Genomic DNA, 24,402 nt, shown 5'->3' with positions numbered 1-24,402 from the left:
CTGTTGGAACAAATTGCCTTCTCTAGTGTGTCTGGCCTGTGCCTGGTCCATCGAGGGAAACAACTCAAAAAGTCAACTTTGGAACTCAGGGTCAAGAAAGGGAGCATTATCTTTCTCTTCCTACTACCTCTGCTCAAGATCAGACCTCTTTCTTTTCTCTTGGTCTATTTTGCCTGCTCTTCAGTGGTCTCCCACCTCCAGGCTCCTCAGTTGTCTTTGGCAAGTCACTCCATAAAGCAGAGACCTGGTCAGGTGGTTCTTCTGCTTAGCAAGTTGTCTGCCTGCTCTCAGGTAATGCCCAAACATTTCAATCTGACACAAAGGCAGGTCCTTACTCTCTTCTTGGGGCTATTCCCCACCAGGCAACCCAGGGTCCATCCATATTTGGGGAACCCCTTTTCCCCAAGTATGCTAACTTCTTTTCTGCCTTTGCCTATGCTGTCTCCTCTGGAATGTAATGCCCTCCCTTCCCTCTTGATCATGGGGTGAGCAAATTCATTTTCAATACCCAATTCAACTTTTCCTTTCCTGAAAAACCCTGTTTTTCCAGGCAGTCTGGTATCTATCCTCTCTGCTCCCCAGTGCCCTGGACACATATTTTCCACAGCAAAAACTTAGCGTTCTAATTTCTCATAAGGTGAGTCTCTCCTGGTTGTCTAAGGGATAGCATCTTCCTCATCTTTGTATCTGTCCCTTGCCCAGCATGAAGCCTTCCTCCACAGACACACCAAAACCTTTTGCTGTAGTGTCTGTCTCCCATATACCACCACAGACTCATCTGCATATCTTATGGCCAATAAGGGCTCAGTGAACACAAGCAGAGTAGATGAGTGGCTAGGACTGTCCTTCTTTCCCAGCCTGAGCCCTCTGGCCTATGTTGTAGGAACCAGGGCTCTCTCCAAGCACTTGGCTCACTCTAGCACTTGGCCTCACTGACACACCTCCCTCCCTTGCCTAGAGCCACTGGTCCTCCCTGATCCATCATCTCCCTGCAGGCCCACCCCATCCCCACCCCATGTTCCTTATCCTTCTCTCTCTAGGAACTATTCTGCTTACCCTCCCCAAGTACACCAGGATGTTCCAAATCTCTGTGCTCTTCCATGTGTCCTTTCCTCCACTTGAAGTGCCTTTCCCCCATTTTGTCCATCTAGGAAGTGGCTGACTACTCAGACTATCCCCTCCTCCAAGAAGTCCAGAAAGCATTAAACATTCTCTCCTGTGTTACTCTGTATATCGTAATGGCTATACTCATCCCAGTGTAGTAGGATCCTCTGTCTCTGTTTCTGTCTCTGGGCATCCTATAGCACACTCAGCACCTGTCAGACAGCAGGGTCTCAGTGACCGCGTGCTGAGAGCATCAGGACATCACATTCTGCTAGGATAGTGGTGGTGTCCTTTGGGAGGGTTTTTTGACTGCTGTGTTGTCTTTGGCAAGTCACTATAGTTCTCTGAGCTCATTCTTCATCTACAGAATTGGAATGACAGCTTCTATCCACTAGGGTTGTCATAAAAGTTGGACTGAGACCAGGCCTATAATACACATAAGATTAATGTCTGGTACACAGCATTCAGCCATCAGTAGCTACCACTGTTACCATGACCTCTGGTGCCTCCTCTCTTCTCTACTGGAGAAGGTAGGACCCACAGGGGCATCAGAAGTCACACATGGGGCTTCCTGGTCCAGAATCCTAACCTCTAACCTCTGCTCTCTGCCTGATAGGCAAGAGGAAGGGAAAGAAACAAAGGACACACAGGCTTAATGGGAGTATAAAAATAGGACTTTTTTTTTCCCCTCATAATCACATCAATTATCAAAGAAACAAACAGTATGTAACAAAAATACAAAGCTCTGGTGAATTTTTTTTGTCTGTTTTTGTGGGGTTTTTTTTTGCCCCTCACCCAACCCTCCCCAACAGCCCCTTCCCAGAGAGCCCCAGGCTGAAGCCTGGATGCTGTCCCTGGGATCACCCTGGGGCTTAGGAGAACCGGTGGTCCAGGTCCCTCTGGGGGCTGGCCGAGTAGGAGTAGGCCTTGCCCAGTACCAAGCGGTCCCGCAGCAGCTTGAAGAAGGCATAGTAGTTGCTGAAGAGGATGAGTGCCAGGGAGATCGTCTGGTGCCACTTTTCAGAAGACATTAAGGAGTACAGCTGGTAGACAATGACAGCACCCTCTAGCAGCAGAAGGATGTTGAGGATCCGCAGGGGTTTGCTGAAAAAGAACTGCCCAGGAAAGGGTAGGCAGGGATTAGAAAGAATGTTCCAGAAACCTGCCTCCTGGGTGTGGGCTGGGGGGCGGTGAAGGGGAAAGGCTCTTGGGGCCCCATGCAGATGTGGGTGGGGACTCTGACACCCTCTCTGCTTTTGCTTCTTTCTTCTGTCAAGACTACTGCTTCCCACAGAAGTTAAGACCCTCCTCCAGCAAGCTTTTCTGGAGAGATCTTGCTTGCTCACTCACACTTCTTCTGGTCTACAATCGACACCTTTTTATATGTGATCCTCCTGGGTACAGTCAGGTCTGAACAAATCAGAATCTTACGACATAGGTATGGAAAGTTATTAGAGACTCTACGGTCTGAGTCACCCACTTCTTCATGGGTAGCATCCCGACCTAGGCCCGAAGCTTCCAGAGCATGTGGTGACAATTCACTCTGACCTGGTATTTACAAAGCAAAGTAGAGTGCTGGGACTCCAGAAGAATGTTTTGACCAGCTCCAAAGAGTGATTGACATCTAGAGAATCTCAATTCTTCAGGGGCCAAGGTACCCAAATGTCAAGAACTGCTTACAGGGTGGGAACAGATGAGGCAGGAAATGGGGAGTCCAAGAAACCAGCATGCCAGGCTCAGCTCTGCACCTGACAGCCTGGAGGACCCAAGGCAAGTCCCTTTCCCATCTTGGCCTCAGGTTTCTCTACTGTGAGGAGAGCACCCCAGATCAATGACTTCTCAAACTGTGTTCCTTGGAACCCCAGGATCTGAGGAGGCCTTTTAGGGACCTATGGCAGTGATGAGTGGGAAGTGAAGGGAGTCCCAACCCACTCAAACAGAGCGGGGCCATCAGGTCCTATATACCTGACTTTAGTCTATGATTGTGCTGGAAAAAAGGATTTTGGTAGCAAGATAAATAAATAAAACAGAGACAACTAGCCTCAATGATTCTGAGCAGCTCTTTCGTAATGCTGAGTCCATGAGTCCTTACCATCAGACCCCAAGGTTCCCAGCAAGGCACCCTTGAACAAGTCAGACCCTAAGTCAATTTCAGTCTCGGAAAATGCCCTGGCACTTTTCTCACAGGCAGGCAAAGGCTGAACGGAGGGTGCCTGGCAGGTGCTTACCACTGCACCCGTCACACCATATGGAATGAGGACAGTTAGTTTTTTACCCCTAAGAAACCCTCCTTTTTTGGTATCATCTTTCCCACCTCCGCCCGTTTTCAAAGAATTGCCAGCAAGTGAGTTGTGGTTATGAAGTCACCATCTGTATGGCTGTCCTGTGCTGCACATGTGGGGTTTCCTTTGGATCTGAGAAATACTGAAAATAGCTTTTTGTTGCTAGGACATCATTCTCCTGCCCCAGGATCCTCCCCGTTAGAGATCAGGCCCCGCCCCTCCTTCCCAGGGGAGAGACTCACGTGAAAGCGGAAGTGGGAGACGTCGGAGGGAATGGCCACGTTGTAGTGGCCCACAGCTTTGTAGACGTTCTTGCTGTGCTTCACCAGCACACCCTGGGGCCACATGCATTCTTCCGTCCACCTGGAGGCACAGCCCAACAATAGTGCCCCTTACACCCAGCTCACCCACAAAAAGGGGGTACCAGAAGACTGGGTCTGGTGTTACCACCAGGGCCCTACTCCCATTTCTATCATTTAGACACAGTGACTTTCCTTTTCTAGGTCTCAGGTGCCTCCTCTGTAAAAATGAGGTAAAAATCATGAGAAATTCATGGGAGTCAGAAGTTCTAGGGTTGAGATTCATGTCTGCGGGACTATAAAGAAATCCCTTTTCCCTCTTTGGGTGCATTTTCTTTATTTTCTTTCCTTTCTTTCTTTCTTTTTTTTTTTTTTTTTTTTTAGCAAGAAAGAGAGAGAGAGAGTGAGGTGGACAGCAGAGGGAGAGAGAGAGAGAGAGAATCTTAACCAGGCTCCATGACCAGAACAGAGCCTGACGTGTGGCTTGATGTCACAACCCTGAGATTGTGACCTGAGCTAATAGCAAGAGTCAATTGCTTAACTGACTGAGCCACCCAGGCACCCTTCCTTTTCTTTTTTAAAAGATTATTTATTTATTTATTAGAGAGAGAGCACGCAGGAATGGGCAAAGGGGCCGAAGGAGAAGGAGAAGCAGACTCCCACTGAGCATAGAGCCTGACATGGAACTCAATCCCAGGACCCTGGGATCATGACCTGGGCCAAAGACAGATGCTTAACCATCTAAGCCCCCCAGGCGCCCCATGACTGGTCTTCGTAAAACACCAAGCTGAGCCTATTTTCTACTCAAAACCCTCCAAAGTGTTTTCAGTGCCCTTGGAATCAAGTCCCCAAGGACTCTCTCTGGCCTCTGAAGCCCTGCGTAGTCTTCCATGACTCCCGCTGCACAGATTGGGCTCAAGCCATTCCCGCTGGTTTCTAGTCCCTCCCATACGGCCTACCGTTTTATGTCTCCACGTAAGTCACTCCCTCCAACTGGAGTGCCCTTCCTGATGCCGTATCCTTCCGGCAAGCTCTTTCCAAAGTCAGGATCCTCCAGAAAGCCTTTCTCACATTCCCCACAGAGTTCAGCATCCTTCAACAGCTCCCTGAATCTCCTGCTACTGGTCCACTCTCCCCAGTGTTTTGTTACTTATTTCCCTGTATCCCTCACTCATCTGGGAGCCTTTGAGGGAAGGGACGGTGTCCATTTCATCTCTCTGTCCTCAGAGCATGGCAGAGGCCTGGCACAGAAGGGGCCTCAGTGGGCACATGAATGGGATCGTGGGATCTTCTATATCTGCCACATCTCTCAGGTTCTCCCATCCTGGGCCAGAGGACAGAGAATCACTGTCTACAAAAAACTCTAACTCATGTTTCTATCTTGTTGATTCATTTAAAAACCAGTTATTGGGGGCGCCTGGGTGGCTCAGTGGGTTAAAGCCTCTGCCTTCGGCTCAGGTCAGGATCCCAGGGTCCTGGGATCGAGCCCTGCATCGGGCTCTCTGCTCAGCAGGGAGCCTGCTTCCTCCTTTCTCTCTGCCTGCCTCTCAGCCTACTTGTGATCTCTGCCTGTCAAATAAGTAAATAAAATCTTTAAAACAACAACAACAACAACAACAAAAAACAGTTATTGGGGTACCTGGGTGGCTCAGTCAGTTAAGCACATGACTCTTAGTTTCGGCTCAGGTTCTGATCTCATGACTCATGAGAGAAATGTCAGTCTCTGGACTCAGTGGGAGTCTGCTTAGATATCCTCCCCACCTTTTTCCTCCCTTGCTCACGGACATGCTCTCTCCCTCTCTCTCTCAAATACATACATCTTTTTTTTTTTTTTTTAAATAAAAAACTAGTTATCCTGGGCGCCTGGGTGGCTCAGCGGGTTAAGCTTCTGCCTTCGGCTCAGGTCATGATCTCAGGGTGTTGGGGTCAAGTTCCGCCTCGGGCTCCCTGCTCGACAGGAAGCCTGCTTCCTCCTCTCTCTATCTCTGCCTGCTTCTCTGCCTACTTGTGATCTCTGTCAAATAAATAAATTCTTTAAAAAAACAAAAAATAAAAAACCAATTATCCTGTTATACCTAACAACATGGATGACCCTCACAGGGAATATGCTGAATGAGAAAGAAACTGAACCCAAGATTCCATTTATGTGAGGTTGTAGAATAGGTTAGTTTTGAAAGAAAAGTAGAAAAGTAGAAAAATTTGAAAGAAAAGAAAGAAAAGTAGAAAAATTTGTCTGGGTGGTGGTGGTAAGTGGGGGGTGGTCATTGGGAAGAGTCAAGAGGAAATTTTCTGAGAGACTGTAAATATTCTACATCTTGTTCTATCTTTATGTGGGGGTACAGGTCTGCCTACACATGGGGGTACAGGACTGTCAAAACGCAAAGAATTGTACACTTTAAGATTTGTGCATTTCAGGGGCACCTGGGTGGCTTGGTGGGTTGATGCCTCTGCCTTTGGCTCCGGTCATGATCCCAGGGTTCTGGGATCGAGCCCCACATCGGGCTCTTTGCTCAGCAGGGAGCCTGCTTCCTCCTCTCTCTCTGCCTGCCTCTCTGCCTACTTGTGATCTCTGTCTGTCAAATAAATAAAAATCTTTAAAAAAAAAAATATTTGTGCATTTCAGACTCTTAACTCTAGGAAACAAACAGGGTTGCTGGAGGGGAGGCGGGTGGGGGTATGGGATAACTGGGTGATGGGCGTTAAGGAGGGGACTGGGTGTTAGACACTACTGATGAATCACTAAACTCTACCTCTGGAACTAATGATACACTGTTTGTAGTTAAACTGAATTTAAATTAAATAAAAAAAAAAGACTTGTGCATTTCACCATACATAAATTTTATCTTAAAAAAAGACTAGACACAAACCACAAAAATTTACCACAAACCTATGATAAGCCAGGCACTCTGCCAGGAATGAAATGGGGAGTGCTTGACAGCCAAGGACCCTGACCTCCAGGAGGTTTAGTCCTGGAATAACAAGCAAGTAACTAAGCAAACAGAGCGGAAAGTGTTAGGTGCAATGATTATGATATGTGATGATCCTGGGGAGCATGGGGCAGTGGGCACGGAACCCATTCTGGCTGGTGAGGAAAGTGTTCCTGGAAGAAGCGAACTGCTAAAGGAGGCATAACAATTAATCAGAAGAAGAAAGGTGGAAAACATGTTCCAGGCAAAAGAAGCATCATGTGCCAAAGCCTGGATACAAACACACATACAGAATTTGAGGACCCAAAGTGGCCTGGTCTGGCTAGAGTAGAGTGTAAGTGGGGAAGGATGGGAAGAGAGGAGGCAGAAAAGGCTGGCACAACCCACTTCAGCAGCTGGGAAGCCATGCGAAGGAGCCTGGGTCTTCTCTGCGAACCATGGTGAGCTGTGGACAGGTTTCTCCTTATGTTCACCGATATTCTTTTTTTTTTTAAAGATTTTATTTATTTATTTGACAGAGAGAGATCACAAGTAGGCAGAGAGGCAGGCAGAGAGAGAGGGGAGGAAACAGGCTCCCTGCCGAGCAGAGAGCCTGATGCGGAACTCGATCCCAGGACCCTGAGATCATGACCTGAGCCGAAGGCAGCGGCTTAACCCACTGAGCCACCCAGGGGCCCCAATGTTCACCGATATTCTACCTCTCTGCTCCTGCCTCTCCTCAGAGGCCAAAGCTAAGCCGAGTCCCCTTTAGGCCCATTTGACAATGTCTATCCTCTTTCTTTGACCATTTGGACCGAGACTGGGAGGGACCCTGACTAGCATGGAGGGCTGTTTGACCCCAAAGTTTATGCTCCTGACCACAGTTCTCTATCTTTTTTTTTTTTTTTTGCAATTTTTTTTTCCAATTTATTTATTTTCAGAAAAACAGTATTCATTATTTTTTCACCACACCCAGTGCTCCATGCAAGCTGTGCCCTTTATAATACCCACCACCTGGTACCCCAACCTCCCACCCCCCCGCCACTTCAAACCCCTCAGATTGTTTTTCAGAGTCCATAGTCTCTCATGGTTCATCTCCCCTTCCAATTTACCCAAAAGCACATACCCTCCCCAATGTCCATAACCCTACCCCCCTTCTCCCAACCCCCCTCCCCCCAGCAACCCACAGTTTGTTTCGTGAGATTAAGAGTCACTTATGGTTTGTCTCCCTCCCTATCCCATCTTGTTTCATGGATTCTTCTCCTACCCACTTAAGCCCCCATGTTGCATCACCACTTCCTCATATCAGGGAGATCATTCTCTAAGTTATCTTACTTAACCTTACCCTAGGAAGAATGGTAATAGCTTCCCCGTTTTATAGACCAGAAAGCAAAACCCCCAAAAGGCCACCTGTTTGCCTGACACCCATGTATCACTTCCTGGAACACCAGAAAAAAGGAAGAAAAAATTACTACTGATAAGAAAATGTAGCGTTCTTACTGGCCCTGACTCTCGGCGGCAGCCCAGGGACCCTTCTGGGGCTGTGTCTGAGGACCTGGGGAAATGAATAAGCCCCAAGCTAAAAGAAGGAATGTCTGTAAATAGCACCTACTATAATGTTCCATGGACCATGCTAGGCACTTAGCTACTTTCCATCCATCTATCCATCCATCTATCTAAAGTGATCTCTTTGCCCAATGTGGGGCTCGAACTCACAACCCTAGATCGAGTCACGGGCTCTATGGACTGAGCGAGCCAGGCGTCTCTGCAGCCTCCCTTTGCATCTCTGCTTCTTGGGGGACCTACCTCTACAAACCTGTCCTAGGGACCTCTTCTCTGCTACACCTGTGTTGGGCCCGAGGCTCAGATGTGATTCAGAAGGGCCCAGGATGGAGGAGCTTCCAGTTTAATGGGGGGATACAGGCAAGAAAACGAGGGTAACCTGGGTGAGAAATACTGTGAGGATGGCCCCATGAAGGGTGAACCCGGCTGAGAGGAGGCTGGGCTCCCAAGTGGGTGCTTCTGTCTCTGCAGTGCTGTCCTGCAGCTGGGTTTCCTTCTTCCCATCATCTGTGAATGCGGCTGTCACCCCCAGCTGACCGACCTCCTCAAGGACCTCATCTCGGTCATTCCCTTTCTGTGGCTCTGCTTCCCTGGTCAGGGTGCACCGTTGACTAACACAGCACCCTATCCTCTGCCCAGACTGATGTTTCTAAGGCCCCTTGGAATGGGTTCCTCCACTGTGCAACAGCCTCCATAGCCCCCTCTGCCTGTAGGTCAAAGTCCAAGCTCCTCTGTCCAATACATAGCACCAGGCCCAGTATGGCTTCGGAGGAAGTAAATGTCTGCCCGAAAGGAGGTGACCTAACAACGGAATGGATGAGAGAGCAGGGAACAGAAGGAGAGAAGCAATGAATGAAGGCTAGAGAAGATCGGTCAATGAGCTGCCTAAGGACCAGTCAGTGAATGAGAAAGTCACCAAGTCTGTGAATTTACTGCTTGGTCTCCTCCTGTGTCCAGCACGCTGCAAGTTACCTAAGCACAGGGGACACGTCTGCCTTGGGCCTAGCCATACCCCACTCTGGCTGCAAGGTCTGACTTACAAGATGTGCTCAATGCCCATCTGCCGATTGAATGCGCGAGCTGGGGAGGGAGGAGCCTGGCGGCTCCACAGACATGGACCCCGAGGGCTGGGGTTGGACAGGGCAGGGTAAGGGAGGGCGACTCACGGGTGCTGCAGCACATTGGAGCACAGTGCTGGGTCCACCTTCTGCCAGCAGCCCAGGTGGGCAGCGGCCTTGTGCAGGAGGTCGCAGTAGCTGGCGGGCAGCAGGTGCTGCATGAGGATCACCGAGGTGCTGATGGACACCAGCAGGAAGAGCTCACAGGACCAGCGCTTGTCATAGTAATGCGTGTTCTGGGGGCAGTGGGAGATCGGTAAGGCCTGGGGTGTCCCCAGTTGCCTCACTCCCTCCCCCTCCCCTGATTCAATCTGCCTCAGAAACCTGGGCAGCCTTCCAGGGGGCCTGAGACCAAGGATCAAACTCCTAACACAGAGGGCTTAACCATGGGCTTGGACCCTGTGCCCACTGCTTTGTTCCCTACAAGCTCCTCTTTTTAGAAAAACTGCTCCCACCGCCTACGACTCGGAGCCAGTACAGGAACTGGGGTCGAACAGACTTGAATTCAAACTGTGGCTCTGTTGATTATTAACTACGCGATGCTGGGCAAGTCATTGTACTTCTCTGTGCTCTTTCTCTTCCACCACATGATAGGAACAGCTACCATGCCTCTCTGAGAGGTGTCAGGAGGATTATCACACTCATGAAAGCTCTAGCACATTGTAGGTGCTCAAGAAACATCGAATTGTCTCAGCTTCACATCACTCAGTGCAGTCCAGCCTGGGAGAAATGTTTCAATTCTACTCTCTGCTGGGGAGGTAGCGTCCCAGAAGGCCAAAGCTAGAGAGAAAGCATAGGCTTTTCAAGTCACTCGGGTCTGGAAGACTCCTGGCTTTCCTACTTGATGAGAGAGCTAGCCATTGTGACATGCCTGGGCCCAAACGACCCTAATGAAATACATCACTGCTTTCTGTTATCCAGTATTACGAACAACCATGTCCTGTCCCCTCATTGGCTGGGTGACCTTGTGTAGGCCGCTCCCTCAGTGAGCCTTGTTCTCTCCACTCTAAAATCGAGGCAGTCCTTACTCTAGCCCTCAAGAGAACAGACGGGAATCTTATCAAAAGCGGTCCAGTTATTCACGCAAGCAAGAAAGCTCCTGGGGGGCAGGCAGCAGGGTAAGGCCCCAGGCAGGCCCCTTCCCTCCCTGGGTTGGGCTACGCACCTTCACGAACCAGACAGGCACAAAGGCCACATAATAGGCGCTCAGCATGGAGCTGACCAGCACTTCCTTCATGCGCCAGTTGAAGTCCATCTTGAGGAACTCCACCTCGCTGCGGATGAGACTGGGGGACAGGCAGCAGGCGTGGGTGGGCATAGCGTCCGGCCCATACAACTGTCGTGTGTGCTGCTTCCACGTCTCCCGCAGTGTCAGCAGGTAGTCCCGGCTCCGCGCCAGGCCACTCACCGCCTCCCGGGGACCCACGGAGGCCATGTGGCTGAAGAGATTCGTCTTGCGGAGGTCACAGTTCAGCTGCAGGAACGGAATGTACATCCCAAACCTGCTGGGGGAGACCGTGGTGAGGGGAGGCCTGCCCACAGACCACAATCCCAACCCGAACCCAGGGAAGGGATCTTCTTTCTTCTCTGGGCTTAAGCTCTCCCGGCTGCTCAGAGAGGAGAATGCACCCATCCTTCTATCCGGCCAGACTCTGATCAGAAGATCAACCTAGGTATCAGCAGGGAGTGCAGGCCGAGCATCGGGAACAAAGCAGGAAGCAGGAGATGAGGCCCTGCCTCGTGGTCTGTTGCTGACTAACAGTGATCCTAACTGATCCCAACAGCCCACATTCACTTGGCCACACTCTGTGCTCTAGACACTGTACTAAGCACTTTACACGTGTTCTCTGCTTTTGCTTCTCCTAAGAACACTAGGCATTCAGTACTACTATCTTGTACTACTTTGTAGGAGCTGTGGCTTGGACAGGTGAGGTAGATTCTCCAAGGTTACCCAACCAGTAGGGAAGCAATAGGGCTGGGATTCAAACCCGGAACTGTCTGGCACCAAAGACCAAAACACATACTCAACAAATACTATGAGTGGTTAATCAGTTAAAAATGTACAAGGGTACCTGGCTGGCTCAGTCGGAAAAGGATGTGGCTCTTGATCTTGGGAGTCATGAATTTAAGGCCCACACTGAACACAAAGCTTACATTAAAAAAAAAAAAAAAATTGTCCGCAGTACCACAAGAGAGGTCCCAGTTATGACAGCTGCGTCCTCAACAGGCAGCTCTTCGGCTTACGGAGGAAGGCAGCTCGGGAACAGCATCTACAGTGTGTCTATTATGTGCCAGGCACTGAAATGGGCCCTTGAACAACAGAAATCCCTTTCCCTGCGTGGTACCCTTAGGGCTGGAGCTCACTAGTCAAGGGGTATTTTGACTGCATGGTTGGTATCTTTTGAGGAGAAAACTAGATGTACTCAAAGCCCAGGAAAGAAGATAATTATAGGGGCGCCTGGGTGGCTCAGTGGATTAAGCTGCTGCCTTCGGCTCAGGTCATGATCTCAGTGTCCTGGGATCGAGCCCCACATCGGGCCCTCTGCTCAGCCGGGAGCCTGCTTCTCCCTCTGTCTCTGCCTGCCTCTCTGCCTACTTGTGATCGATCTCTCTCTCTGTCAAATAAAATAAATAAAATTAAAAAAAAAAAAAAAAGGAAGATAATTATAAAAAGTAGTTAAGGGGCACCTGGGTGACTCAGTCATTAAGTGCCTGCTTTCAGCTCAGGTCAAGATCCCAGGGTGCTGGGATCGAGCCCCATGTCGGGTTCCCTGCTCAGCAGGAAGCTTGCTTCTCCCTCTCCCACTCCTGCTGCTTGTGTTCTCTCTCTTGCTGTGTCTCTCTCTGTCAAATAAATAAATAAAATCTTTTAAAATAAATAAATAAATAAAAAGTAGTTAAGAGCCAGGGCACCTGGCTGGCTCAGTTGTTTGGATCATGTGACTCTCCACCTGGGGGTTGTGAGTTTGAGCCCCGCATTGGGCAGAGAGATTACTTTAAATAAAAACAAACAAATAAATAAATAAGGGGCGAAAAAGCAGCTAAGCGCCTAGCACAGTCCCTGGAACATTGCAGTAGGTGCTATTTATAGATGTTCCTTCTTTTAGCTTCTTTAGCTTATTCATTTTCCCAGGTCCTCAGACACAGCCCCAGAAGGGTCCCTGGGCTGTCCCCAGGAGTCAGGACCAGTGAGAACACTACATTTTCTTATCAGTAGTAATTTTTTTCTTCCTTTTTTTCTGATATTCCAAGAAGGGATACATGAGTGGCCTTGGGCAAACAGGTGGTCTTTTTGGGGTTTTGCTTTCTGGTCTATAAAATGGGGAAGCTACTATCATTCTCCCTAGGGTAAGGTTTAGTAAGATAACTAGAGAACTGTGGTCTGAAGCAGAACCTTTGGTCAAATAGGCCAGGATTAAAATTCCAGCTCTGGTACTTACTAGCACAGTGATTTAGGGCAAGTTATTTAACCGCTATGAGCCTCAGTTCCCTTAATTTGCCCTAAGTTACATAGCTCGTATGGATTCTCTACACTCAGGCATTACATGTACTATTTTCATAAATACTTCATAAATACTGTCTTTAAACCTTGCAACAAACTCAAGCATGGTGCTTGATCCAAAGTAGAAGATCCTTAAAATTTCGTTTAGAAAAGAGAGACCAGTGATTCTGTGGGACAGAAAAGAAGACTGAAATGGGATTCCCAAAACACTCTTCAGGACACGTTGTGGGAATGAAGGGCTGGGGCACCTACAGAAACATACAAGGGATTCAGACCCAAACTTAAGTCCAAGTAATTAAGAATCTCCCTGGTTTTGCCTCTAAGGACTGCAGATATAATTAAATTATTTGGTAACAGCAAGTGACTGCTTTGCAGGTCACAAGTTAGAGGCAACTTCACACGCAAGATGGCAGATTCCCTCTCATCTTCTTCACTCAAGATGTGACAGTATAAAAGTAAAAAATAAATTATTATCAGCCAAAAGAATGGGAGTGGGGTTATCAGTTCATAAGTGATTCTGACAAATTTAGAAAGCAGATGGAAACATGTTGACAGATGAGGAAGGAAGCCATCATTTACAGCAGTGCTGTCCAAGAGAACTACAATGAGAATCACATATGTACTCTGAAATTTTCTGGTAGCCACATTGAAAAAAAAAAAAAAGGAAGTTAATTTTAATACTCTAGTTTATTTAACCCAATATATGCAAATCATTTTGACATATAATCATTACTTCCAAGTAAGATTACTTTTTTTTTGGGGGGGGGGGAAGATTTTATTTATTTATTTTGGAGAGAGAGAGAAAGAAAGAATGAGTGTGCATGGGAGTATGTGCAAGTAGGGGGAGGAGCAGAGGGAAAGGCAGAGAATCTCAAAACGGACTCCACGCTGAGTGTGGATCCCCATGCAGGGCTCAATCAGGGCTCATGACCCTGAGATCATGACCTACGCCAAAGCCAAGAGCCAGATGTTTAACCCACAGAGCTGCCCAGGCGCCTCTACTTTCTTTTTTTGTACTAAATCTTCAGAATCTGATGTTTATTTCACACTTACAACACACTTCAATTTAAATTAGCCTCTTTCAAATGTTCAGTAACAGGTGGCTGGAAGCTACTTAACTAGACAGTGTAGGTCTAGTACATATTATAAGAGGGCTGCACTGGGGGTAGGAACTTATCTGCCCAGTGACCCAAGAGAATGACTTGATGTAGGCACAGTTGGTAAAGGGTAGAAGCAAGCTGCAGGACTGAACAAAGTGGATTAAACAAAGATGTGTATTTATTTGTAAAAGCCAGTCCCTTTATTCTCTTACCTCATACAACCTACCGTGAAGGATTCTGACATTGAAAAATTGAATAAGCTGTCTAGGGAGAACTGTGGTCTTTAATGGGGGCACCCTAGAGTAACCCCCTCACTCTGGCTTCTGGCCTATGGGGCCCCACAACCTGACAACCAGCATGGCACTCCCTCATCCTAAAGAAAGTCTGCCAGTCCGTGTGTCCTGATCATGTACTTAGAATTCCTGGCGGAGGGAGAGGAAGTGTACTCCAACTACTCAGTCTTTCACTGGTCAACGTAAAGAGATAACTAAAGAGGGACGCCTGGGTGGCTCAGTTGGTTGGACGACTGCCTTCGGCTCAGGGCGTGATCCTGGAGTCCCGGGATCGAGTCCCGCATCGGGCTCCCAGCTCCATGGGGAGTCTGCTTCGCTCTCTGACCTTCTCCTCGCTAGTGCTCTCTCTCACTGTCTCTCTCTCTCTCAACTAAATAAATAAAATCTTTAAAAAAAAAAAATAAATAAAAATAAAGAGATAACTAAAGAAACGAACTATGCTTGGAAAACCAGCAGCATGAAACAAAAAACTGAACCCAGGGGAAATACAAAATTGAGGGAACAGAAGAGATTTTTAAAACAAGAAAAGAATGCTATGAGAAAAGAACAATCAGAAAATAAGAGGCCTTAGAGATGAAAAATATGATTGCTGAAAAACTCAATAAAAAAGCTGGAAGATAAAGTTAAGGAAATCTCCCTAGAGGCAAAGTAAAAAGAGTGAGCAGAAAAAGACAGAGCTGGGAGATAGAGAGACAGAGACAGAGACATAGAGAAAGGTGGGGGGATGGGGAGGGAGAAAGGGAGAGAGATGAAAAATATGAGAAAATATAAGAGAAACAGATGATCAATCTATGAATTCTACCACCTGATGAGCAGAAGTTCCATAGAGAACAGAAAAAAACAGAAAGGAAGATATTATCGAAGAAATAATAGAACATTTTCCTGAAATCTTCAGGTTAAAAGAGTCCTAGAGTACTGATACGATGAATGAAGTCCCACACCAGACACCTCCTTGTGATATCTCAATAATCAAAAGATAAACAGGGGAATCTCTAAAAGTTTTCAGAAAAGAAAAAAACAAGTCATCTACAGAGTACCTGGAATCAAACTGGCAGAGACTTCTCATTAGAAACACAGGATGCTAGAGACAATGGAGTAATATCTTTTTAAAACTTCTGAGAGAATATGAATTTGAACTCAGAAATCTACATTTAGCTGAACCACCAATCAAGTATGAGGGCAGAATAAAAGACATTTTTAGACATGCAAGGCCTCAGAATGTTTATACCTCCCACAATCCCATTGTTAAGGAAATTACCTGATAATGCACTCCAGCAAAATAAGGGAGAAAACCAAGAAAGAGGAAGACATGGGATCCAGGAAACAGTGGATCCAACCCAGGAAGGCAGCGAAGGGAAGTCCCAGGCTGAGAGCTGTACATCAGGCCTAAAGAACCACTCCAGACTGGAGCAGGAGGATGGAGGGCTCCAGGAGGGATGTCTTTAGGGGGAAAAATGGACTCCAGGCAACAGGAAGCATGACTGAGAGGCTGGATAAACTTGAGGATATGTTGAAGGCCCATCATTCTTTTGTCAACAAGAAAAAAGAAAGGCAATTAGAACTCTAAGAAAAAAAAAAGGCTGTATAAGAAAGTTACAATCTAAATACGAAGCAAACTAAAAATGTGACATGATTTTAAGCAATTGATGGAATGTAAGAAAAGAGAAACCATTTGACCTTGACATGGAACTTCCTTTTTTTAAGAGGCCCAAGATTGTAACTCAGTAACTATAGGGAAGGAGTATCATCTATGCACACTACTTGGTCCTGAAGTGATTGGTATTTTCATAATCATAACAACATTAAGACTACTTACTGCTTCTTGGTTTTTAGAATTAACCTTAGACAAAGAATGGAAGACTCAAATATGGTTATATAGGAGAATGTGAATGTCAAGCTTAATAATATAGAGTATAGCTGCCAGGAAGTGAGAGGAGGAAGAGAAAAGGAGGAAAAGTGGATGGGTAGAATTCCTAATATTACCATCTACGTAAAAGGGATTAAGTTACTACTGTTGAGGAAATAAAAAGTAAAGGCATACTGACATTATTGGAAAGATAATCAATGGAGAATAATAGTAGCAGTCATATAATATTGGGAATAGTACAGATGGAAGAGTGAACTAAGTAAACCTTCATCTGTTATTGAGCGGAATCAATGAGTGTGTGCATGGAAGTGTGTATGATATGCTTGTAATGCATAAAACAACACTTACTTCCAGGATATACAAGAAACCAGAAATATTGGTAGTTGCCTTTTGGAAGGGAAACTGGACAGCTAACAGTCAGGAGCCAAGGAGAGACTTTTTCATTCCATGTAATTTACACATTTCGAATGTATACATTTTACACATATTTATAATTTTGAATTTTAACTCTGTAAACCTATTATCCAACTATAAAATCAATTACGTTTTTAAAAGGAGTAAAGGTACAAGGATACTAGAATTATGGGGGCAACTCAAAAACTGGTTGCCTCCAATAGGGAAAAGCTAGGAACGCCTCAAAAGGCTACCAACGGAAGACAAACACAACAACTCTGAGAAACCTATATAATGGAATACTATGAGGCCATTAAAAAAATGAGGGAGACCCCTATGTATTGCCGTGGAAAAATACCCAGGTTATAAGATTATGCGAAAAATGTAGTAAATTATACAGCATCATGCATAGATTAATCCCTTCTTTTGTTTAAAAAAAAGTATAAGTGTGTATGCATGAATAGAAAAAACTGGGGAGGATATGCTGCAAATAATGGTTTTCTGGAGGACTGATATTATAAAGGATTTTCATTTTCTACATTAAAACTACTGTAAAGTTTAACGTGTTTGTAAGACAGGTGTGTCACTCTTATAATTAAACACGAGTTATAACTGAAACAAATGTGATGGGGCTTCTCCCATGATAGCACCCTTTTGGTCATGCAGGGTAGAGAAGACTGAGTATCTGGCTCTAAAGCTTTCCAGGACAGAGAACTGGCCCAGGTTGAGGAAACTCATGAAGCAGAAAGCCCCGGGGTTGGGCAACGTCTGTAAAATGTCCAGGCAGCCAGGAGCCTGTCCCAGGAACAGCCAGAATGGATGTCTTGCCAAAGTTCTCCCCAGTTCTAGGCCAGAAGGGTGCTGTTCTGGACTCCTCCCAGATGCTATCTTCCCATCATCTAGAATGTGGGCTCTGGTGAGATGGAGTGAGCAGACTGACACAAACACTGACATACACACATGCATGTGCAGATACACACACGCACGCATACACACGTTTCATGCATAGACACCCACGCAGAAACCTGCACACATGCAGGTGCTTGCATGCACACAGACCGGGGTGGGCGGGGGAGGGACCGAGAGATTACATAAACACCAAGCTACAAAAAAAGACGGATAAAGAGAAAGAACGAGAGAGAAAAGGAAAGGAGAGGGAGACAAAGCCCATGCATCCCCATCGGGAACGTTCCTTTGGCATATACACTCAGATCTGAGTCCCATTCTGACCTCCCTGTTGGCGGCACCTGGGGTACATGATGCCTGCTATCTCAGTTTCTGCTCCTGCAAAAGAAAGCTAATCATCTCGTTCTCAGGGGGATGCCGTCGGACAATGTGAGAGCACAGCAGTGCTGCCTTGCCATGAGTTGGCCAGGTGTGAGGGCCTGCTGACCCAGCCACACTCAGGGCAGAGGTCGGGAGCCGGGTGCTAGGCAGTGAGGGGGTGAAGTGAGGGGTACTCACGGATAGCAGAGGAACAGGAGGTTCAGGAAGGAGTAGGTCCTGAAGAGGTGGATGAGGGAGCGGCACAGACTCCAGCCTGTTGCCGTGAGAACGGTGAAGCGGGTGAGGAACAGCAGGACGGAGCGAAAGAGGGAGACCTTCCCCCTCTGAGAAGCCTGGGTCGGGGCGAGACAGGACGGGATGGGGCCTTGGACGGAGGCCACCGGGGCTGGGCCCACATCCCACCCAGCCTGGCCTGTGATCCACCCCCAAGGAAATGTGGGGCAGCAGGCTGGGCAGAACCTGGCGGGGTGAATACTTTTCCTCGATGGCCCGTAAACTCCAAGAGTGATGGGATGTAATACTCTTCCACAGGGTTCAAAGGGAGCCCCAAGGAACTGCCTTTGGCTTGAAGGGCCTGATATGTTTCCCTGGTACCCCCAGGGGTAAGGGGAATCCCAAAGTTCCCGGCCAGCCTCTGGGACCCAATCACCTCCTTCACGATGGACCCAATGAAGCGGCGGCCCAGAACGATGGTGGTCACCATCAGCAAGTTGAAGTCGATCAGGTGGAAATTCTGTCGGGGGGGTGGGGTGGGCAGAGGCCGGGGGTCACATGGGCCCCCTGCCCATATACGGGCTTTTTTCATCCCCACCTCCCCCTGCCCAGTCCTTGCCACAGGGACTGTCCCCACTCTCTGACCTTCACAGGCCTCCGGCTGAGTCAGGCCAGGAAATTACCTAGAGGAGCAGAACAGGACCGAGAGAAGGGAAGTGGGACAGTCCCTGGAGATAAGAGAGTGGTGTGTGAGCCCTCTTGCTCTGATCACCCATGCCCCAGTCCCTGCACCTCTCGGCATGGTGATCTTTTCACTCCTGAAGTACTCAATTCATGCCTGTGGCTCTTCTCCCCCACAGGACTTAAGATTTTGCACTCTGTAGGCAGTATCTGTCAGAGTTATCTCTGCTACCTTTCAAATGCCTAATAGGGTACTGAGCAATTAGGGGTGAGTGTTCAGGAGTCATTTGCTTCCTGATCCTTCTACACTCTCCACACCCAAGTGTACAGCGTGCTTGGTAAGCCGTGTTAAACTGCACTCAAATGTCTCACACACACACACACACACACACACACACACACACACACGGCTGATCCTAGCTGGGACCTACCAGGGAGGTGTGGGAGGGTGGGTGGGAGGGTGGATACCACCACACTGTCTTGTAGATGTTGATATAGTGGACAAAGAGGGCTATGAGCTGGCAGAAGAAGAGTTGCAACTCAAACAGAATGCTGGCCTGGACTGGCAACTCGGGGATCTTGCAGTGCTGGAGGGGCACAACTGTCTGGGTGGCCAGTGGTGGGCTGGAGAGGCCCGTGCCGGAACTGCTCCTGCGAAGTGGGATGGGAGAAACATCAGCAGCTGACCTGAGAACCCCACCAAGAAGGGCTTCCAGGACACAGGGTGGTGGGATTGGATCAGAAAAGCAGCTCATGGCAACGAGGGAGTCCTAAACCTGCCCGTCAGACAGTGGAGCCAACAGAGCCTTTTCTTATCCCTAATCTTATTCGGGCTTTCCAACATTCGCCAGGAAGGAAAGAATTATTAGATCCATTGGACAGGGGCACCTGGGTGGCTCAGTCGTTGAGCTTCTGCCTTTGGCTCAGGTCATGATACCGGGGTCCTGAGATTGAGCCCCACATTGGGCTCCTTTCTTGGAGGGAAGCCGGTTCTCCCTCTCCCATTCCCCTGCTTGTGTTCCATCTCTTTCCCTGTGTCTCTCTTTGTCAAATAAATAAGTAAATAAATAAAATCTTTAAAAAAAAAAAAAAAGATCCATTTGACAGAGGAGGAAAATAAGGCGCAAAAAGGGGAAACAACTTTTTCAAGTCACCAGAATATCAGGAGCGGGATTGTAACTAGAATCCAGACCTCTGGGCTTATTACCCTATATCCCACTGCCTCTGCCCAAGTGACCACCCCCTGAGTCTTTTTTTGCTGCTCACTGTACTAAACCCCCATCTGACATCTTGGGTATCAAATCCTAGAGCCCGAGCCCAGGGAAGGAGAGCTTTGTTCGTACTGCCTCTGGGAGCCCAAAGTGAGGGGAAAGAGATAGAGGTGGTTTACCTGGTGCGAGAACGGACACTAGTGACTGACGCGCTGGAAGTATGGCCCCCACCAGAGCCCCCTGAGGATCCTGGCTCACACAGAGGATTTCGACAGTAGGATGTCCTGTTGGGACCTCTTCGTCCTCCTGTGGGACTCAACATAAGGTAGATCCTCAAGCCAGATGGCAGAGATCAAGGATAATAGCAATACTAGCTACCAGTTACCAGATGTCTCATTTTATCATAGCCACAGAGACCTCTGACCCAGCCCCTGCCTCTCTCTTCAGACCCATCTCCTACCATTCTCTCCTTACGCAAACCAAACTTGTTGCTCTCTGTTGTACCTGCTGTGTCCTATCCGCAAAGCCCTTACCTGACTGCCATTTTTAACGTACTCGCCCCTGTAACTCACATTTCTATTTTTTTCCCACAACAATTCACTCTTGGAATTTATCTTATTCATTTGTTAACATATTGATTGTCTGTCTTTCTCACTAGAATGGAAGGTCAGTGCGGTCATTACCCTTGTCTTTTCTACTGTTGTATCCCTTCTTTCCACCATAGTGTCCAGCATAAAGTCAGTGCCCTGTGTTTGTGGATGAGTGAAATGAACCCAGCAAAGTAGGTCTTCCACAGATTAGGAAACTGAGTTTACACTGGGTCACAGGTAGTCTGGGGGTCTGAGGTTTAAGCTCTTACCTTTAATATACACTGCTTCGTTCAGATACTACAAGTGTCTCTCTAGGCTTACGATTCTGGACATCCTTGAAGCCCTTCCCTCCAGAGTCCGAGATCCGGCTCAATAGGTGTCTCAAGGTCAGGACCAGAGGCTGAGTATAGGGTCAAGATGTGGGCTCTGGGAGAATGCTGTGGTTGTGGACCCAAAACCTACGTTCTCTAGGCTTAGAAGTCTAGCTCAAGCTCCCAGGCACCATCCTGCACAAAGGTCCTACACAAAGCTCCGAAGCACCACCCCAGTCCTAATCAAAGTCACAGCCTTGTTCAAACCTCCTCACCGCAACACCCTTGCCCTAGCTTCCCAGCTCAGCAGCTTTCCCCAAATGTCTCCAGAAAGTACTTACCCAGGAGCTCTGCACCCGACCAGCCCCAACCCAGAAACCCTGTTCATATGCTATTATACCCTATTATACCTGGTTTAAACGTCCCACACATGCACCCTCAGTCCAAAAGCTCTACCCACACCTACTCTCCTCTCTTTGAAAGCTCTACACCCACATAAAGCCCCTGGGCCCAGAAGCTCCGCCTACACACCGTTGTCAACCCAGAAAACCCGCCCACAAGCCAATAAAAGCTCGCTCCGCCCAGAAGCCCCGCTCCAGAATGGGCTCCCTTGGTTGGGAAGGTCTCCTTCCAGCCCCATCGCCCCCAGTGCGAAGACCCTACAGCCCAGAAAGTTCGTCCCCACACAAGCGCCAACAGTCCAGGAGCTCAGCCCTAGCATCAAGGCCCCGCCCATTGCTAAGCACGGTCCCCACTTCTAGCCCAGGTGAGCAGCTCCCCACCAAAGCCCAAGCCCCCAAAGGCCCTCTCCATTTCAGAAGTCCCGCCCCCAGTGGCAATGCCCCGCCCCCACAAGTGAGGCCCCACCCCGCAAAGCGACAGGAGGGGGCGGGGTCCCTCTGTGCCCCGCATCCCCTCCCCCTTCCCTCGCCGGGATCCTGTCCGCGTGGGGGAGCAGTCAGCATCTTGGCCATCCCGACCCCCACGCCCGCCCGTTCCCCGGCTGAGCCGGTGGCGCTCCGCTCACCCATCTCCTCCCCCCGGCGCTCTCCGCTCCGCCGCCGCAGCTCCTGCGGGCAATATGTCGGAGGCGACGGCGGCCGGGAGAGGACTAACCGCCGCAGCCCAGTCCCCGGGTATCAGCCGCGCGCTCCCGCCAGGCCGCCAAATTTGCATACAAGGCGGGCTGGAAGCTGGGGGCGCGCTTCTTAAAGGGGCCGCGCGGACAAAGTCGGTGGCTGCGCGCTCTTTGTCTCGCGGTCCCCTACGCCCTTCCTGCCGCTGCTGCTGGAGACCCCAGAGGGAGGGAAGTCACCTCCTGCTCTTCTCGTGCGTGCCTTCTCCCAGCATCTCCCGAGGGAGGGGGCCGGAACCGCCTCTGGGCTCCTGCCCAAGATGAACTGTGTCCAGGAGTGGCCCGCAGGCGCCTGAAACTCAGCGGGTCCCAAACTGGCTTTCGTCTTTGTCTTCGGCTTTGCTTTTCTCTAGTCCCCCCTAATCCAGACGTAGGAGTTCTTTCCCTCTTTCCTTTGATCCCCCCCCAACCAATCTTTTACCTAGTTTGGCTGACCCTAAGTTCTAAATCTTTCTCCTGTCATCACTTTAGTGCGAATCCTGATTCTGCTTGTTCTGAGCCTTGAAATCTTGTTTCTTGGTCTTTACATTGAGGCCGTTAATAGTCACCTTGTAGGTCCTGGTGAGAGTTGAATGAGATAACGGATGTAGAACAGGGTCTGTTTTAACAAATGTTAGCCATCGTTATTAATAGGATGCATGGCCGACACAACACAGAGGAAGTACTCAATAAACAAGCTATTCCTACCGGCTGTTAGGACTTCTTCCCTCACAAGACCTATAAACTGTCTCAGTCACCTGGTAGTTCCTTGGCTTAGCACGGTGCTTGGCACATAATAGGCATCAGTATTCAATTAATTGAACGAACGAGTAGATATTAATTAATAGATAGTCACAGAGCTGGACAGTTAAGTGGGAGGAGATGGACATAAAATTAGTAAATTCTGTATTATGTTAGACAGAAATGATTGTTGTGGAGGTAAACAGGAAAGGGGGATGGGAAGTTGCAATTTTAAACAGGACAGTCAGAGTAGGCTTCACTGACAAGGTGACTTGATCAAACACTTGAAGGAAATGAGTCAGTCATACAGATATCCAGAGAAAAGGGATATTCCAGGCAGAGGGAAAAAAATCAGTGGCAGGGCCTTCAGGTATGAACACAGCCAGTTTGTTTAAGAAGCAGCAAGATCAGTGTAGCTTGGCTGGAGCAGACATGAGAGTGGGATATGAGAAGGGATGCACCATATAGGGCTCCTCCTTACCCTGAATGAGATGGTGAACTATTGGAGGGTTTGAACTTTCATTTTTAAAGACTAACTCTGGCTGCTGGTAAGAATAGACTGTAGGGGGCACCTGGGTGGCTCAGTGGGTTAAGCCGCTGCCTTCCGCTCGGGTCATGATCTCAGGGTCCTGGGATCGAGTCCCGCATCGGGCTCTCTGCTCAGCAGGGAGCCTGCTTCCCTCTCTCTTTCTCTGCCTGCCTCTCCATCTACTTGTGATTTCTCTCTGTCAAATAAATAAATAAAATCTTTAAAAAAAAAAAAAAAAAGAATAGACTGTAGGGGCACAAGGGTGGAAGCAGGGAGACCAGACAGAGGACATGGCCATGATCATAGCAAGAGATATTGATGGATTGTACCAGATTGAGCAAGGGAGATGTGTTGGATTCTGGATTTGAAGGTAAAGGCAATAGGATTTGTAGACAGATTGGATAGGTGTGTGGAAGAAAGACAAGACCGAGTATTACTCCAAGGTTTGTAGCCTAAGCAAATGGAAATGTGTAGTTTAATTCAACACATGTACATCTGTTAATTACAGGTTTTACACCAAGTCAGGCCTTCCCTTCTGGGAGAAAAGAGGCCCAGAGAGGGAGAATGACCAGCTCACAAAGTGTAGAAACCATGGCTGAGATTTCTTTTTCTGGCCAAAGAAATTCTGACAGGAGTGGATTCTGATCTCAGAGTACTGAATTTGAAATGTATCTTGTTAATTTCTGAATTGCCAGAGCCCACCACTACCTAGCATATGATAGGCCTTCAAGCGAGAATTAGTTCTGTGGTGCAGGTAGTGGCAAACTGGCTCTTAAAAGGAAAGTCATTGGGAAGGAAAACTAAATGGTTTTGGGAATATCCGTAAAAGCACAAAGCTGGGCCATTCCTGGGAACTCATTTTAACTCAGGTCAGCAAACATTGCTGAGCGTCTGTTATTACAGCAGGGAATATAGATGCCGAGGTGCAACTCATCACTGGGAGAGACAGAGGAGAATCAATAAATTATGGCACAGCATGGTAACAGCAGCAGTATGTACCAAGTCTGGAGGTGGACGGAAGGTGAGTAACTCTGACCGGGGAAGTAGTCCAGAGAAGGCTTCATGAGATGATGTCAGAGCTGGTTTCTGAAAGAGGAGTAAGAGTTGGCCTGTTACGCTCCTATGGGAAGTGCTTGGCACATAATAGACATCAGTATTCAATTAATTGAATGCAATAGCTCGGGTCTGGTAATTGTCTTACAGGGGCTGGTCGCTGGGGCATGCTTGCTGTCCGTCTGTTGTGTGGAAGGGTGCTGGACCTTGTGCAGGGCAAATACTCAGGAAATGTTTGCGTAACT

General features: G+C 48.2%; 1 protein-coding gene across 5 annotated transcripts; it reads right to left on the bottom strand.

Moving 5' to 3' along the window:
* Positions 1-1,760: 1,760 nt before the first annotated feature.
* Positions 1,761-21,859, bottom strand: TMEM39B (transmembrane protein 39B). Of its 5 annotated transcripts, XM_044237668.1 has the most exons (9): positions 21,748-21,859; positions 19,999-20,125; positions 19,040-19,259; positions 18,364-18,447; positions 17,892-18,046; positions 10,438-10,774; positions 9,321-9,508; positions 3,629-3,749; positions 1,761-2,219 (listed from the first exon to the last, which is right to left on the bottom strand). In XM_044237668.1, the coding sequence occupies exons 1-9, from the start codon at positions 21,749-21,751 to the stop codon at positions 1,977-1,979; spliced, it is 1,479 nt and encodes a 492-aa protein (XP_044093603.1). In that variant the 5' UTR covers positions 21,752-21,859; the 3' UTR covers positions 1,761-1,976. The 5 variants fall into 5 exon arrangements, with proteins under 5 accessions (XP_044093603.1, XP_044093605.1, XP_044093604.1 ...); XM_044237670.1 differs by lacking the exons at positions 19,999-20,125; positions 21,748-21,859 and adding an exon at positions 18,611-18,655 and having other exon boundaries at positions 19,040-19,071; XM_044237669.1 differs by lacking the exons at positions 19,999-20,125; positions 21,748-21,859 and adding an exon at positions 18,573-18,655 and having other exon boundaries at positions 19,040-19,070.
* Positions 21,860-24,402: the final 2,543 nt, after the last annotated feature.

This window comes from Neovison vison, chromosome 2, assembly GCF_020171115.1.
Source record: "Neovison vison isolate M4711 chromosome 2, ASM_NN_V1, whole genome shotgun sequence".
Taxonomy (NCBI): Eukaryota; Metazoa; Chordata; class Mammalia; order Carnivora; family Mustelidae; genus Neogale; species Neogale vison.
The sequence above is the reverse complement of the archived record's forward strand: the minus strand, read 5'-3'. Positions and strand labels throughout refer to the sequence as shown.

What these genes read in the sequence shown, in the direction of transcription:
- TMEM39B (XM_044237668.1), bottom strand. An exon ending in CACCCTCCCACACCTCCCTG is followed by an intron (nt 18,448 to 19,039) that starts GTAGGTCCCAGC and finishes CCCCCCCGACAG; the next exon opens with AATTTCCACCTGATCGACTT. An exon ending in TTGGGTCCATCGTGAAGGAG is followed by an intron (nt 18,047 to 18,363) that starts GTGATTGGGTCC and finishes GCCCCGACCCAG; the next exon opens with GCTTCTCAGAGGGGGAAGGT.